The following is a 14,645-nucleotide window of genomic DNA, read 5'->3' as shown; positions in this document are numbered from 1 at the left end:
CGAATTTGGCAATTTCTTACACAAGAGCCTTGTCTGTCTTTCAGGATCCCAACCCCCTGGTCATCTGGATGGGATCCTGCAGGGATACTGGGCCTGATGCAGAGTCCAGCCTTTGGTGGTGCGAGCTGGGAACTTGGGAGCTGGAGCAAGCCCTGGCCCTGCTGGGTCACTCCAGGGAAAGTCCCTTCCCCTGCTGTGCCTGCACCCGCTTTCAAAATTACGTCCTTCAAGAGTTTGTCCATGTCCTTCCCTGTGCTTCTGTGGGGCCTTGGGGGCATAGGCCGTTTGGGACTGGAGCCTCTTTTTTGGCTCCAAGGATGGTCAGGAGGGCTGTATGGGACACAGACGCAGAGTCTGGGTGAGCAGTGGCATCACCTAACCGCGGGCTTTGGCTGGAGGGGTTGTGTCAGGACTCTGCCACTGGGCACCCAGGCCAGTATGGGGCCAGGTTCAGCTCCTGCTCCGGTGGACGGGCGCTAATCACAGCCAGTGGCTGATGTCAGCCCAGATACAGCCCAGTCGGAGAGGACAGCAGAGCTTCTTCTCAGCCCCACCAACCCTCCCGCTCCCTTTCCCTCCTCTCCCAACCCCACCGACGCCTGGTCTTGGGTGCAGGCGAAGGCATAGCAGGCAGGACTACTGAAAGGAAAACACAGAGCGATTCTGATGCATGTTTTTTATTGACTTTTTAAAAAAAAAAAAAAGTTTTAAGACAGTTGTGTGCAGAAGTACCCATGTACACAGAGGCTACGGGCGAAGCCACCTGCCTGCTCCTAGCTCTAGGTCGGAGCAACGGGTCACTCCCTCTCCTGGTGGAGTGGGAGGCGACGGGCGCTCGATCAGGCACCGCGTGATGAAGACTACCTCTGCCAGGTGGGCAAGCCTGGGCACCTCCTCCCTGCCTGCCCCCCTGCCTGTAGCCTCTGCCTACATCTCCTCTATGTACAGTACAGTGGTGCTCCTCCTTGGTGGCACGCCTGCGGCCCCCTCCCCGCCAGGCGTGCAGCATGCTCCTCGTGCATGGGGCTGGCAGCCACTCTGCGAGAGAAACAGAAGGGGTCGCGAGTCCTAGCGGGACAGCTTAAATAATAATAATAAAAATAATAATCATAATTAAAAAAAAAAGAGGGGGCTAGGGGAAGGAAGTTAGCCAAAAAAAAAAAAAAAAAAAAATAGGGCAGCAAGGAGCCGTGAGCGCGCCCTTCGCCGCATGCCGGCCCTGTGCTGCTGGCGGGTTTGGTACCTGGCGCCTTTGCTCGCCCTGTGATTGTCTGGTCTGGCTCTGCTCAGCTGGGACAGGAACTGGTCCAGCCTCATCACGCTGGATTTGGCCTCTCCAGCCACCTGGATGCATCCCTCTTCCCCCCACAGCACTTCCCAGCTAAGATCCAGTGTGGCGCAAGGAGGGAAGCAGGTATGACTGCTAGATAAATCGGCCAAGCCCCTACCACCAGTGCAGGTGCGGGCACAGCCCGGCGTAGCCGACAGGAGATGGTCAAGGCACTCATTGTTGCTCATGGTTTTGTGTTTTTTATTTTTCTTCCCCTAAAAAAAAAAAACAACCCAGGAAGGTGGAGACTGGCAACCTGCCTCTGCATCCCGGGGTTCAGAGCTGGCCGTGGTGGTTGCAGGCAGGCTGCTCGTGCCAGGGTGGCACCACTTCTACCAAAACCCACCACGAAACTCAGGGCTTCAAAGCCCTGCGGACAGAAAAGATGAATTTGCCTAGCCCAGGAGATGCACAATGCCTGCTCCAGGTGACCCAAACCCTCATGTTTCACGATTGCAGAGAGAGAAACCTCAACAAAAAAAGGGAAGAAAACCCTGAAAAACAACCAAACTGAAGCAGAGAAACAGGTAAGAGGCTGCTACAGAAAAGCCAGATACAAAAGGGTAAAAAATCCCCCTCCAAGCCCAAAAAAACCTAGGGTGATTGTTCCTCAAGTAACTATTGCAACCAGGTGGTGTGGGCAGGACTTCCCCTGGCTGGGCTCCAGCACTGGAACCCCTGCCATAGTCTTGGCATGTTGGGGCTTGTGCTGCTGCCATGCCAGGCATGCATCATTGTCACCAGCTGTGCAGGCAGAGGGTCCCTCTCTGGGGGAACTTTGCCGTGATTGCCTTTTTCTTGAGCTTTTCATATCTACTAAAAAAAACCCCAACCCAAAACTAACCCACCCGCCTGATTGACCCAAAGAAAGTGGTTTTAATTACACCTCTGGGGAGGCAGTTTCCTTCCGCAGCACCCCGTCCCATGCTGCAGGGCAGCCTGTCCAGCCCAAAAAGCCCCTGGCGACCCTGAGGGCACCGGCTGTACCAGACTGGTGTAAACCAAGCCCCACCCTCACAAACGGAGCAAAGACTTTGGGATTTCAGCTTCTCACCAGAGCTGTCTGTTTATAGCAACACAAAAGCACGGTTCATTCACCCACTAAAGCTATCTCTAATCTGTTTTTTCCCAGCCTGAAAGTGAAGGGAAATAATGTCTCCATCCCTCCGGTGGGGCTGGACCCCGACCGTTGCATTCCACATCCCTCGAGCACCCTGCGAGGGAGCCCGGCCAGAGGGACCGGGCTGCAGATCCTGCGGATTTCTTAGCTGCCTTTTGCATGGTTGCCCCTGAAATCCATCCTACCCTTCCTCAATCTTCAGATAGAGAAGAGGGGATGCTCAGCCCCGAAGCTGGGGTTCCTCTCCATCTCCCAGCCTGGCTGTGCCAGCAGCCACCAGCCTGCAGTGGAGCATCGGTGACGGTTGGCTTCCTGTGGCTGCCAGCTCCCTGCGATGGGTCCATGTGCTTGCAGCCGCACTGGGACCTGCTTGTGTGCCGGGAGCCTTCCCCGAGGAAGTGACGGTGGTGGCTGCCCCAGGTGGGTAAAAAAAAAAATAAAATATCAAAATAAAGGAAGAAAGAAGCAGCTGGTTCCGCTGGCGAGGTTGCTCAGTTGCCATGTCTCCCTCGGCCCGGACTCAATGCTTGGGTGCTCCCCAAAGTCACCTGGCTTTGGGAGGGTGGGTGGGTGGGTTTTTTGTCTTTTTTTAAAAAGAGCAGCATTTGGTTTGACTGTAAAGAAATGTGAGGTGGATGCCCCCACCGCCCGGTCAGTCGCTGATTGTGTTTACAAATCCTTTCTCAGCTGGGTTTCTTAATAATAATAATAATAATTAAAAAAAAGCAAAAAGTCTCCTTTAGCTCTGAACCTGATTGGCTGCTGGAGGCACCAAATATCGCCGGGGGCGGCTCTGTTGGTGGTGCGGGGCCGCACTGCCCACCCAGCGCTCATCGCCCAAGGCCACCGGGGAGACCCTTGCCGTCTGCCCCCACGGGCAGCCGGGACCCAGCTGGCCCAGGGGAGCCGGAGGAGACGCAGCCCTCAGTTCCCCCGGTAAACCTCGATCTTGCTGGTTTTAGCCAGCATGTCGATGATGTGCGCCTCAAAGTCGGCATCGTGCACCCCTGTCTTCCTGAACTCCCCGGCGTAGCGGTTGTTCTCCCAGTAGTGGTGCCAGTTGCCCCGGCTGTCAGCGCCGAACCCAAAGACGTTCACCTGCAGCAGTGAGGAGGGGGGTAAGCCAGCCCTGACCCCCCTCTGCCGGGCTGGGGACCCCCTCAACCGAGCACCCGCCATGCTGCCGGGGGGATTTCGCACTGTGCCAAAGGCACACATCCCTCTACACGGCCTTCCCGCCGTTCAAGGGTGCCCATCACCATCGTGCTAAGCAAACGGGAGCAAGTGAAACTGCTGCAGTTGGACCCAAAGAAGCCTCCTCCCTCCTTAATCCTGCAAGGTTTAGGATCCCAGCAAACCCACCCCATGCCAGCTGGGACCCCACAGCCCAGAGGAGGACCCCAAGGAGCCATCACCCACCTCGTCGCAGACATGGAGGGCAAAGAAGAGCACCAGCATGCCAGTGGAGGGGTAGCGCCCGTGGTGCTCCGTCCAGCGGTCGTGGATGTACTTGAAGAAGGCAGGATTGTAGATCTGCACCTGGGAGGACAGGCTGGGGTTAGTGCTGGAGTCCCGGCCACACTCCCTTCAGCATCAGCACCCCAGGAAGGAGTACCAAAATGTATGTGGGGACCCTGGGGGAAGATGGGGTGATGGGGGCTGTGGCCAAAGGGGTGCTCATAGCAGTGGTTGGGACAAGCCCCCCCCACTTACCTTTTCTTTGTCCACCCGCAGAAAAGGTTTCACGGGTGCGTACGTGCTGGGAAAAAAGCAGAGAGGCAGGTGAGCTCCTGGGGGTCCTGCGCCCCCCCAACCCCAGCCCGAGCTGCCAAGGAACCAGTGCTGGGGCATGTTCTGGGAGGGAGGAACAGATGGATCCCCACCGCTCCCAGGGGAGCTGCCAGCCTGGTGCTGCAGGTGCTCGCCAGTTACTTACAACCTGATCTGGCCGGTGGACAGGGCACTGGCAATCCAGAGCAAGTCCAGGGTTTTGAAGGGCACCAGCACGAAGCTGACGTTGGCAGGCAGGTTCTTGGCACTCTCAGGGTACATGAAATGGTGTGTGGTCCGACCACCCACGTCGCCCTCAAAACCCACCGTAGGGGCCTGGTTCATCCTGGGGAGAGAGCGGGGAAGGTGGCACCCCCTTCCCAGCCACCCTGTCCCTTGCAGATGACATGGGTGTCCCCCACCAGCTGTTGAACGCTGCTGAGGAGCAGTATCCCAGCCTGCTGGTGCTCAGGGTGCTGGCATGAGCTGAGGGTCCCCCCAGCCAGCCCAGGGGAGGTGGCAGAGGCAGGACCTGCTCCCACCCATCCCAGCACCCAGCAGGACCCACGGTGGGCTCCTTGACCAAGTAACTGGAGTGGGGCTGTGGCGATTGCGTACAGCACAGGGACAACTGCCCTGGCATCTCCTAATCTACAGCAGACCGTAGAGACGCCGCTGCGGTGCACAGTGGGATCTCAGCATCCACCGGTGCTGCCAGCATCGCCCCGTGCCTCTGTGCTGCCTGTGGAGCTGAGCAGGTGGGGACCGTCCCTGGCAGTAGTCCCCTGCCCTCACCGCATGACGAAGTCATGCCCGTCGATCTCTGGCCCGTAGCCGGAGCCACGCAGGTTGCCCGAGTTGCCGACCACGGCGCAGCGGCGGCAGCGGTGTGGGTCGCGGGAGCGGTAGGGATCCTCGCCCGGCACGATCTGGAAGAGCTTGCTCAGGACCTCATGGGTGTTGTGGGACTTGAACTGGGGCTGCAGCATCTGCGGGGGGAGGAGGGTTGGGGGCATCAGCCAGCAGCCCCCCTTCTCGCCGGCGGAGGAGAAAGCTGCGCTCTCCGTGCCGGGGGACATCACGGCATGCCCCAGGGCTGGGGGAGACATGGGGGTGGCCCATCCCCTCGCTCACCATCCACCACCTCTGGACATCGGGCGGCAGGTCCATGTTCTCCTTGGTCCACACCGGGGAGACGGTGCCATCATAGCGCCCGTCAAACCAGTCGGTAGCCCCGGCCTCCTCGGCCGGGCAGCGGCGGCAGATGCAGCCCCGGGGGTACGGCCCCCCCTTGCTGAGCCGCTGCATGCCAGCGTAGCCGGGCACCAGCTTCACCCGGTGAATGCTGCCCAGCCCGCCGGGGTCCAGGTAGGCGATGCTGTGGTGGGAGTAGGTGAAGAGGAGGGACATGACGAAGACGAGCAGGAAGGCGGTCGAGAGGAAGCAGAAGCGCAACGAGCACTTCATGGTCGGTGGGCGGCTGAGCCGGGGAGGGCGCCCGCTCCGGCATAGGGCTCGGGCATAGGGCGCGGGATGGCGTCAGCCGGCCAGCGAGGGTCCCTGTGGGACCGAGAGCTTTAAATCACCGTGGCGGCAGCAGAGATGCAGAGCTCCCCGCTTGAGCAGCCATGCCGGGCTCCTACCTGCTGGGCTGCAGCTTTCCATCCGCGTGGTCCGGCCGTGGCGAGGGCCCCTGGCGGCTCTACGTGCCGGGTAGAGAGCATCTGCTGCCAGCTGCAGCGGCGCGGGAGTCCGGCACAGCTCAGCACACCGGCCTCAGCCGCAGCACCGTGCCTCGGCGGCTCCTTCGGGTCCTGGCCCCAGCTGGCGCTCAGCTGCGATGGTGCTCATCGTCCCTGGGGTTTAGCTGATCCGCTGGCACGCCGCGCTTTACCACTGCCTCAGGAACACAGCCATGATGATACCGGCCTGGAGCAGGAAGGAGGAGACGGCAGGTTAAGAGACAGCGATGCACACGGCAGAACCGCGGGTTAAGGGACAGTGATGCACGCGGCAGAACCGGGGGGCTGCACCAAGCAGGAGGAGGTTGCCCAGTTTGGTTATTCCCCACTGAGTTTTGCAAAATGCCCCCTAGCCCGTCCCCGGCATGGGGCTGCGAGGGGACAAGCAGGCGCAGGGTGCAAAGACAGCTGAGATGCCAGCATCGCCTGGCTGTGCCGGCTCCTTGCCAGCGGTGCTGGGGGAGCTCCTGGCAGTTCCCAGGCTGTCCCCTCCCTACCTCTGCCAGACAAAGGCTTAGCCATGAACTTGCCTCTGGAGCTGAACAAGCGGCTCCTTTTTGTAGGCTCAATCCTTCTTCTCTATCAAGCCACAAGCAGCCCCTCCAAAAGCCTCTTCACCGGCTGCCGCCACCACCAAAACAGGCGGGAAACAGCCGTTTCGCAGCCTGACAGGCACCCCGGGTACTGACGCCGGCAGCTGCCCCCCCCCGCGTGGCAGTGTCCCTCGGGGAAGGTCACCCGCTCACTCGTGATCCCTGTGGGCAAAAATAGCTGGGGCAGAGTTGCCGGCGCCTGCGCCTGGGGAAGTATGGCTGAGCCCCCCAAACCGGGGAGGGGGGGCAAAGCCAGAACCCCCCTCCTCAGCCCCCCCCTCCCCCCTAAAAAAAGCCTGAAAAAACCCAACCCCTTTTAACACAGTGCTGAGCTGCCTCAGGATCCATCACCCCGGGCGGACAGAGATGTGACCCCCTGGGGCTTTTTGTGGAGGGGGATGGTAGGGCAGGACCCCCCCCAAGGCCAAACCCTGCAGCAGCGTCGTCTCCGCAGCTCAGCCCTGGCCCTAATTAGGCCAGTGCCGAGGCCGGCAGCACTAATTAGGAGCTGGCGGGCACCGGGGTTGCCTCTTTCCTACAAAAAAAAAAATCCTCTGGAAGACACCAGCTTTCTTACCGGGGATGGAGGCTGCTGAGCTCCTTGCCAGGTTTGGGGGAGACCTAAGCATGGACCCCCTGTTCCTTCTGCCCACCCCTCAGCCCATCACATTGCAGACACGGATGGCTTCTGCCCAAATCATTAACCCACTGTCAAATATTTGCCCAAGCGGCGACAGTCTTTAGAGGAAAGAGTCAGAAAACGGGTGCGCGTCCCAGGCATGATCGTTGTCCAAGTCTTTTCCCTGGCTCAGGGGGGTTTTAATACACCTACGCGGCCCATGCATGGCCAGCGAGCGACTGCAATGACTTTCTTGGGTTGCGGCCAGCGGAAAAAGCAGGGGTGGTTGTTAAAGGGAGGGTTTACATCTAGGGGCGTTTGGGACAAAGCCAGTAGAAAAGCTATACCCCCCAGATGCACAACGCTGGAAGGTTTCAGAGGTAAAAGGTGATTTGGGGCTCTTTTTAGCTGCGACGTGGCACGGCCACCAAGCAGGATGGGCCAATCCCCCTTCCCCTGCTCCCGCCGCTCTCCATCCCACGGGGCTTTTTAAAGGCTAAAGGAAATCGGTTATCACGTGCTCGTGGTATTTTTGTTCCCGGTGAAAGGGGGAAAAAAAAATCCCTTTCCGGCTCCCCAGCTCAGTCTGGGTCCTGCCTGCCACATCCCAGCCCTGCCAGCATCTGGAGTGCATTTTGTACAGCCCCATCCTGGGGCCTCCCAGAGCTGCCCCTGACCGCAGACGGGGAAAAAAACCCATCCTCCAGCCCAGCTCACGCGTGTTAAAGCATCCTTAAATACCAGCGGCTTATTTGAGTCATCATTTTCCTAGTAGGGGCTGGCAGCTATTTCCATCTGCACTGGTCCTTATAGACCCCAGCAGAGACACGGCACCTACACGTCCATACATACCCGAGCATTAACTGTACCCTCCTTGCCAGCTTCCAAAGTCAAACCCAGCCTGCCTCTGCCAACTAAAACCCTGACAGCCAGGGGCATCACAGAGCCTCTTTGCACCAGGTTTTGATATTTCCTTCTTAAAATAACAGGGGATTTCGGGATTTCTTCTGAGGTGAGCAAGCCTGGCAACTCAGCAATACGATTACATACATTCCTACTCCCAAATTCATCACCAGGGCTCCTTAATTGCCTCCTGAAGACCACATGCTCATCAAACATGAGTTTCTTTTTGATTGCAAGAGAAAATGAAGCGAGACTGTTAAAAGGTCCCAGCAAATAGCTCCGCTGCTTTTACAGTTGGATGATTTTTCCAATCATATAATCTTTCCTTTCGGGATGAATGCTGGAGCGATGCGACCCGACAGCCCCGGGACCTGGAGGATGCCTTCCCCTTCCCCATCAGCTGTAATGCCACCCGGCATGTCCCCACCTGGCTTTTTTAGGTCTTGTTGGCTTTGTTTGCTCATTTCTAAGATATACTGCGGTTGTTGGCACTGATTTCCTTGCCCGTAAGTGACAGGGTGGGTGCAAGAAGGAGCCGTCACTGGGAGATGGGATGTCACCCCTCTTGGGGCCGGGAGAGAAGGGGAGCAGAGGCAGGGCTGCTGCTCCTCCCAGGGATGCTGGGGCTGAAAATTCCCCCGGGAGTCCCCGGGAAATGCACCCCGGGTGTCCAGGTGCCACTCATCCCATGGTCTCTGTGCAGGGACATCACATCTGCCACCGCCAAACCATCGACCGGGTGCCGGAGCAGCACCCAGCTTTTGCTGGTGGACAAGGAGGAAGTGTGCAGGGACCTCCCTGCCCCAGAATGGCATCCCTCCTGCTGTCTTGGGTGGAAAAAATAAGATTTTAGGGGTTTTATTTTTTTTAACAGGGAAGGGAGTGGACAGGAGTCGAGTTTTCTCCCACCTCCTTCAGCCCCAGGCAGAAAGAAATGCCGTGTGGTGATTTGCCTTACCTGGCGGTTTCAGGCTGGGGTTCAGTGAGTGGGATTACTACAAAAATTCATAAAACCGCTCATATTTGCTTTTTTTCCATGGCCCGAGCGGCTGCCCGAGGTTGCAGCCCCTCCAGGCGCTGCTTTAGCCGGGGAGCGTGCCGAAGAGAGTGCCCGCTCGCCTCTGCCGGGGCCGTCAGCTCACATTAACTGGGAATGGCGAGCAGGAATCTGCCAAGGGCAGCGCGGGAAGGGACGATACTCCCATCCTTCTGCATTACTTGGCTTCCAAAGCCAAACCGAGACCCGGCAAGAAAAGCACAGTTAATTTAAAAAGTCCTTTCCTGTGTCACTCATCCAGAGGGATCACATTTTCCCTCGATTTTTTTTTCCCTCCCTGGAAGCTGGATGGGAGAGGGAGCAGGGAGCAAACCCAGTGTTGGTATGAGGGTGTTTCTCCCCACCATTAAGCGATGCCATGAAAGATTGATGGCCGGCAGTAGCTGGGCCCCAGGTATTAAGAGGAGAAGCCAATTTCATGGGTTAAGCCATCGCCACACCCCGACAGCAGCGAGGACCCAGTAACTTATTCTTCATCCTTTTAATTAATCATACTCTTATCAGCCAGCTCAATCAGCTAATGGAGCCGAGTTAATTGGGTTTCCCATGCTTTAAAGCCTCCTCGCACCCCTGGCTGGCAACGACAGCAATTTCCTTGTGCCTGGCATCCGGAGGGGTTATTTTGGGCTCATCCCTCAGTGCTGGGATGGGGCCAGGAAAGACCGCGGGAGGCCAAATCCCCATTGCAGAGCTGGGATGGAGCCAGCCACCAACCGAGACCATTTCCTACGGGATTTGGGGGCGCAGGAGAGGTCCCAGCAGTGGGAAAGCTCGGAAAGGGATGCTCCCACCCTTGCCGGTGGATGGGGCTTGCAGGGACTCCTCCAGCAGCATCCCAAGGCCCTCAGCTCAACCGCAGCACGGTGGGGACCCTGTGGGCACCCGCTTCAGTCCAAACACCCTGCACTGCCTGACAGGGCAATGTTGGGTGCAGGGGGTTTCAGCTGCAGAGCCCATCTGGCTGTCCTCTTCCCCCAAAACTGCATGCTGGCAGAAGCAGCTGAGGCAGCCGACCGCCCCCGCAGCTCACATGCACGGACTCATTGGGACAAGCGAGCCACGTGCGCCAGCCCACGCGGCTGATGCCCCCTGTCCCTGAGAAGGGATGCTGCTTGGCCAGCTGCCAGCGCCGCTTCCCCCCCCTCAGCCCCCCGGCTCTCCCCAAGCTGTCGCAGGGAAAAGGGGACCCCCAGCCCCTGCGCTCCAAGGGGGGTTGATACGCCTAAGGCCACGCTCGCTGCGGGAGCGACAGCCTTCTCCCCAAGGCAGGACAGGCGGGGAGGGGAGGGGGACTCGCCGCTCAGGCTGGTACAGCGGGGAGACTCTGTGTCCCCCCGGGCCCCAAATGCCTGCAGAGCCGGCCAAAGCTGAGGGCCAGACCCAGGCCTGCTGCCCTGCACCCCCAGGCACCTACCCCAGAGCCCCCAGTTTGCACCAACTGCCTCAGCTGCTGTGTACCATCAAGCCACCAGACTGGGTACTATCGGGTCAGGTACCACCGAGCCACCGGCTCGAGTACCACCAGGTCAGGTACTCGGGTGCCACCGAGCCACTGGGTTGGGTACCATGAGGTCGGGTACCGCTGAGCCACCAGGTCAGGTGCCACCAGGTCAGGTACCACCAAACCTCCAGGCCAGGTACCACCACATCAAGTACCACTGGGTCAGGTACCACCGGGTCAGGCAGCACCAAGCTGGGTCCCACCTAGCAGCCGGGCTCGGGGCTGGCTAGCAGGCGGGGGTGCCAGCCAGCTCCCAGCAGAGCAGAGGAGGCAGAGCCCAGGGCCCACCACCCCGCACTGCCTCCTCCTCTCCCCTGTCCTCCCGCCAGTTCCCCATAGCAAAGCCACCAGGCCCTGCGGGCAGCCGGCCGCCTGCTGCCAGCCACATTTCCATCTCGTCCTCCCACAGCGACAAGCTGGGGTCAGCAGGGCCTGCCCTGTCCGTGCCCCCCTCCACGCCTGCTGCAGCATGGCTGCACCCCACGAACACCCCCAAATTGGTCTCCCCCCCATCCTCAGCCACCTGAAAAGATGCAGCCGTGGTGGGTACATGCATGCTCCCCAGCAAGGGCAGGTCCCAGCTCACCCTCCAACACCGGCACCCCGCGAGCCACCACTGCCGGCAGCACCCCGAGCCTCTCTGCCGGCCACCATGGCATGTGGGAAGGAACCGGTCCCCCTCCACCACCGTGGCTTGTTTTACCAGCCCTTGCCCGTTAGGTTCTTGCTCAATGCCTCACTGGGAAAATATGTGCAGGAGTGAAGGTCGGGCAGACGCTGTGCTGGGGAGGCACCGCCGCCGCTCCCGGCCATGGCCTTTTGCCCAGGAAAGGTGAGGAGGGGCACAGGGGCCCCTCTGCCTCGCTGTCCCCCTCCCTGGGGCTTGGCAGCATCAAGGATGGGAGGCGGTGGAAACCCAAAGGTTTTCGAGGGCTGGTTGATGGGTGCTGTGACCCAAAGCCCCCCCTCTCTCCCCCTGAACACTGCCTGAGCAGAGAACTGCAAACTCGGTGCACGCTGTGGGGTGGCTTGGTAAAACCGCTCGGGGTTTGCTCTGCTTGCGGACGGCACTGAGGGGCCGTTGAACTCATCAGGAAAATTGTACCTATGAGATTTCATCACAGGGATGTTACAAAAGCTATCAATCCCAGCACAGCCCAGTTGCTGCCAGGGTCTCCCATTAAATGTAAAGTTAGAGCAGCTCCACTGGCGAGGGAACCTGACTTCTCCGTTAGCTGGGGCTCTGCTCTGACACTCAGGGAGAAGGGGGAGCATTCGCATTTTCCTAATTAGCCCAATTACCACTGCAGATTGAAAGTCCCTTGCTGGCGGCACAGTGGCACCCAGAGCGAAGTGACTGCAGCTTGCTCTGGTTTCCCGAGAGCGACTGTTGCGGGGGTTATTTTAGAGCCCATCGCTGAACTATTCATCCAATAAGAAAGAAATAAAGATCCATGTATCACACATGCATATATATATATATATAAAAAAATATTGTTTATATATATTCACCATTCATCCATGTGCGGTTTTGGGGGTATCTTTGGGAACTTTGCTGTGGAGCTGGGGCCCAAATCTCTTGCAGTCTCCAGAAGAGCTTTCAGGAGATGCCGATGGCAAAGAGTGACGTGGAGCCGAGAGATCCCCCGGAGCCTGATGCGGAGCCCAGCAGGGCAGGGGCAGAAGGTTCCCAGCCTCTCCTGCCACATCCCAAGCCCCCAGGGACTGGAGGGCTCCAATAAAACACAGCTCGCTGAGAGGCACCAAAGCCAGCTGAGTCGCTGGAGAGCAATTAGCAGTTTGCACTCTTTCTTGCAAGAATTAAATGCAACGGCAGGAGATGAAAGCCATTAAGATGCCGGGACCTTGGCGTGGGCCAAGCCGGGCGGCATCCAGCGTGCTGAGAGCCGGCGGGGAAACCATCACACCCTCAGTGCTGCTGGAGCCTTTTGCTGAAAAGCGGCAGTTTGGAGCTTGTTTGGGCATGAAAATTCAAGCCTGGGTCGGTTCCCTCCGGCGTGTGGCTGCCAGGGCTCTCCCCTCCTGCTCTCCCTGCCTGCTCTCCCTTGCCCGCCTTCGGCACCGGCGAGGCGTGGGTGGGTGAGCGGAGCGCGTCTTGCCTTTCCCGAGAACCGCCATGAGCTCCTCGGAGGAGAGGGAAACGCTTTTGACAGGCAGCTGCCGCACGCAACCGGCAGCGGGGCTGCTGCTTGCTGCCAGATGGGGACAGACAGACAGACAGACAGACGGGCACACGCATGGCTGGGGTGGGCATGGCAGCCAACGCAGGCCCCCCCTGCCCCAAGCTTCACTGTTGTGGATGTGACATCTGGCTCCGATAAAAGGGGAAGAAAAAGGAACACCAAGCCCAAGGCGCTGAGCAACTTCCCGTCCCGCTCACCACCCTGGCCGGGATGCTTGGGGCAGTGCTGGAAACGGGGGAGCCCCTGGCCCAGCGGGGGACCCCCAGATAAGGGGGGGCAAAACTGCCTCCGCCAGCTCGAAGGCCAGCTGTCTTCCCAGAGGGAAGCTCAACAAGTTTTGGGGTTTTTGGTGTTATTCGGTTTCACCCAGCCATGTTTTTCGCTCATCAGGGAACATGGCCTTTCCTCCAGACCAAGCTCCCCCGCTGCCCAAGCGCCATACTCCCTCCCCCCCCAGAAATCCTCCTGCTGGGATGGGGAGCCCTCGCTCTGGGGAAATATTTGGGAGCTTTGCAATAAGTGTTCCGGCTCCGCAGCTGGAGCCCGAGCAAAACCTCGCCTTCCCCCTGTGCCAGCAGCACCCAAGCCCCTGGCGTCTGTGGGGACCCCGCGCATTGCCAGGCCCTAAAATCCTGGCTCCGGCACCAACCCCGCTCTGACAGCCAAGCCTCGGCCGGGGAAACACCCCGCAACGCCGGGCCAGGCGCACGCCCCGGCAGGTCGGACGCCGATGGGATCCCACGCCAACACCCGTGCTGGCACCCCGCAGGCACAGACGCGGGCGAGGGACTTTTCCCCGCTCGGTGACACAGTTTTTCACCCCTGTCCCCAGGGTCGCTCGTATCTGGTTTGTGAAATCCTGGCTGCCGCTACCCGGGCACGGGACGCCGTGTGTCACGCAGCCGCGGGTCACGCTGCTGCCGAGGGACCTTACCCGCACGCTGGCACTGGTGGGGACTGGGGCTACCCGCAGCCAGCCCTCCCAGCCCGGTCCCCTCTGTGGCCACCTCAGCTGTGTCCCCCAGCATCCCCCCGGGGTCTGGGCCCCCGCAGCACACCCCCTCCCCTCCCGAGAAGGAGCAGCATCCCTCAGCCCCAGCCCTGGCACCCCTTCCCAAGGGGCAAGCATCCTCCGCGGGCAGCACCCTGGGGGTCGCACCCCAGGGCTGTGGCTACCGCGTCCTCCCTGGGGCCAGCACCGCAGGGCCCGGGCCAGCGCATCCTACCGGGGCTGAATCCAGCGCATCCCGGGTGCACGATCCCCGAGGCCAGCACCGAGCGCCGGGACCAGCACCCGGCCAGCCTCCCCCGGCCGCAGCCCGCCATTCCGCCCCCCCCCCCTCCGCCCCTGGGACCGGCCCCCCGAACCGGGCCGTGCCCGCATTCCGCCCCCGCCCCGGCCCCGCTCCCCGCCGCCGTACCTGCCTGGGCTCCGGCATGCCCCCGCCGCCGGGCGCACCCGGGCCCGCCGCCGCCGCCGCCGCCGCCGCCGCCCCCCGCGCCGCGCCGCGCCCTCCGCGCCGTGCGGGGCCGCGCCGTGCGGGGCGGGGGGGAAGGGCGGGGGGCCGGGCCCGGCAGCCTGGGAGATGTAGTTCCTCGGCCGCCCGCCGCCCGGCGGGGTCTGTGGGACTTGCAGGAGGCGAGCGGCGCCGCTCCGCGCCCGGCGCACCGGCATCTCCGGTACCTACCCCGGTACACAACCCGGGATGTCGGTACCCCTCGGTGTCCGCCCCGATAGACACCCCGGCACCTACCGGGCACCCACCAGCCGCCCACCCCGGCACCCGGATTGGCGTCTACCGGGCA

General features: G+C 60.6%; 1 protein-coding gene across 6 annotated transcripts; it reads right to left on the bottom strand.

The window, feature by feature from the left end:
• Positions 1 to 661: 661 nt before the first annotated feature.
• On the bottom strand, positions 662 to 14,332 carry ST3GAL2 (ST3 beta-galactoside alpha-2,3-sialyltransferase 2). Of its 6 annotated transcripts, XM_049804629.1 has the most exons (9): positions 14,261 to 14,299; positions 12,148 to 12,777; positions 5,864 to 6,149; positions 5,355 to 5,780; positions 5,016 to 5,209; positions 4,387 to 4,566; positions 4,164 to 4,209; positions 3,870 to 3,989; positions 662 to 3,548 (listed from the first exon to the last, which is right to left on the bottom strand). In XM_049804629.1, exons 4-9 carry the CDS (start codon positions 5,685 to 5,687, stop codon positions 3,375 to 3,377), a joined length of 1,047 nt encoding a protein of 348 aa, XP_049660586.1. In that variant the 5' UTR covers positions 5,688 to 5,780; positions 5,864 to 6,149; positions 12,148 to 12,777; positions 14,261 to 14,299; the 3' UTR covers positions 662 to 3,374. The 6 variants fall into 6 exon arrangements, with proteins under 6 accessions (XP_049660586.1, XP_049660585.1, XP_049660588.1 ...); XM_049804628.1 differs by lacking the exon at positions 12,148 to 12,777 and having other exon boundaries at positions 14,261 to 14,332; XM_049804631.1 differs by lacking the exon at positions 14,261 to 14,299 and having other exon boundaries at positions 662 to 1,038; positions 12,148 to 13,852.
• Positions 14,333 to 14,645: the final 313 nt, after the last annotated feature.

The sequence above is a fragment of the Accipiter gentilis genome, chromosome 7 (assembly GCF_929443795.1).
Source record: "Accipiter gentilis chromosome 7, bAccGen1.1, whole genome shotgun sequence".
NCBI classification, from domain to species: Eukaryota; Metazoa; Chordata; class Aves; order Accipitriformes; family Accipitridae; genus Astur; species Astur gentilis.
Note: the sequence above shows the minus strand (reverse complement) of the source record. Positions and strands in the feature narration are given on the sequence as shown.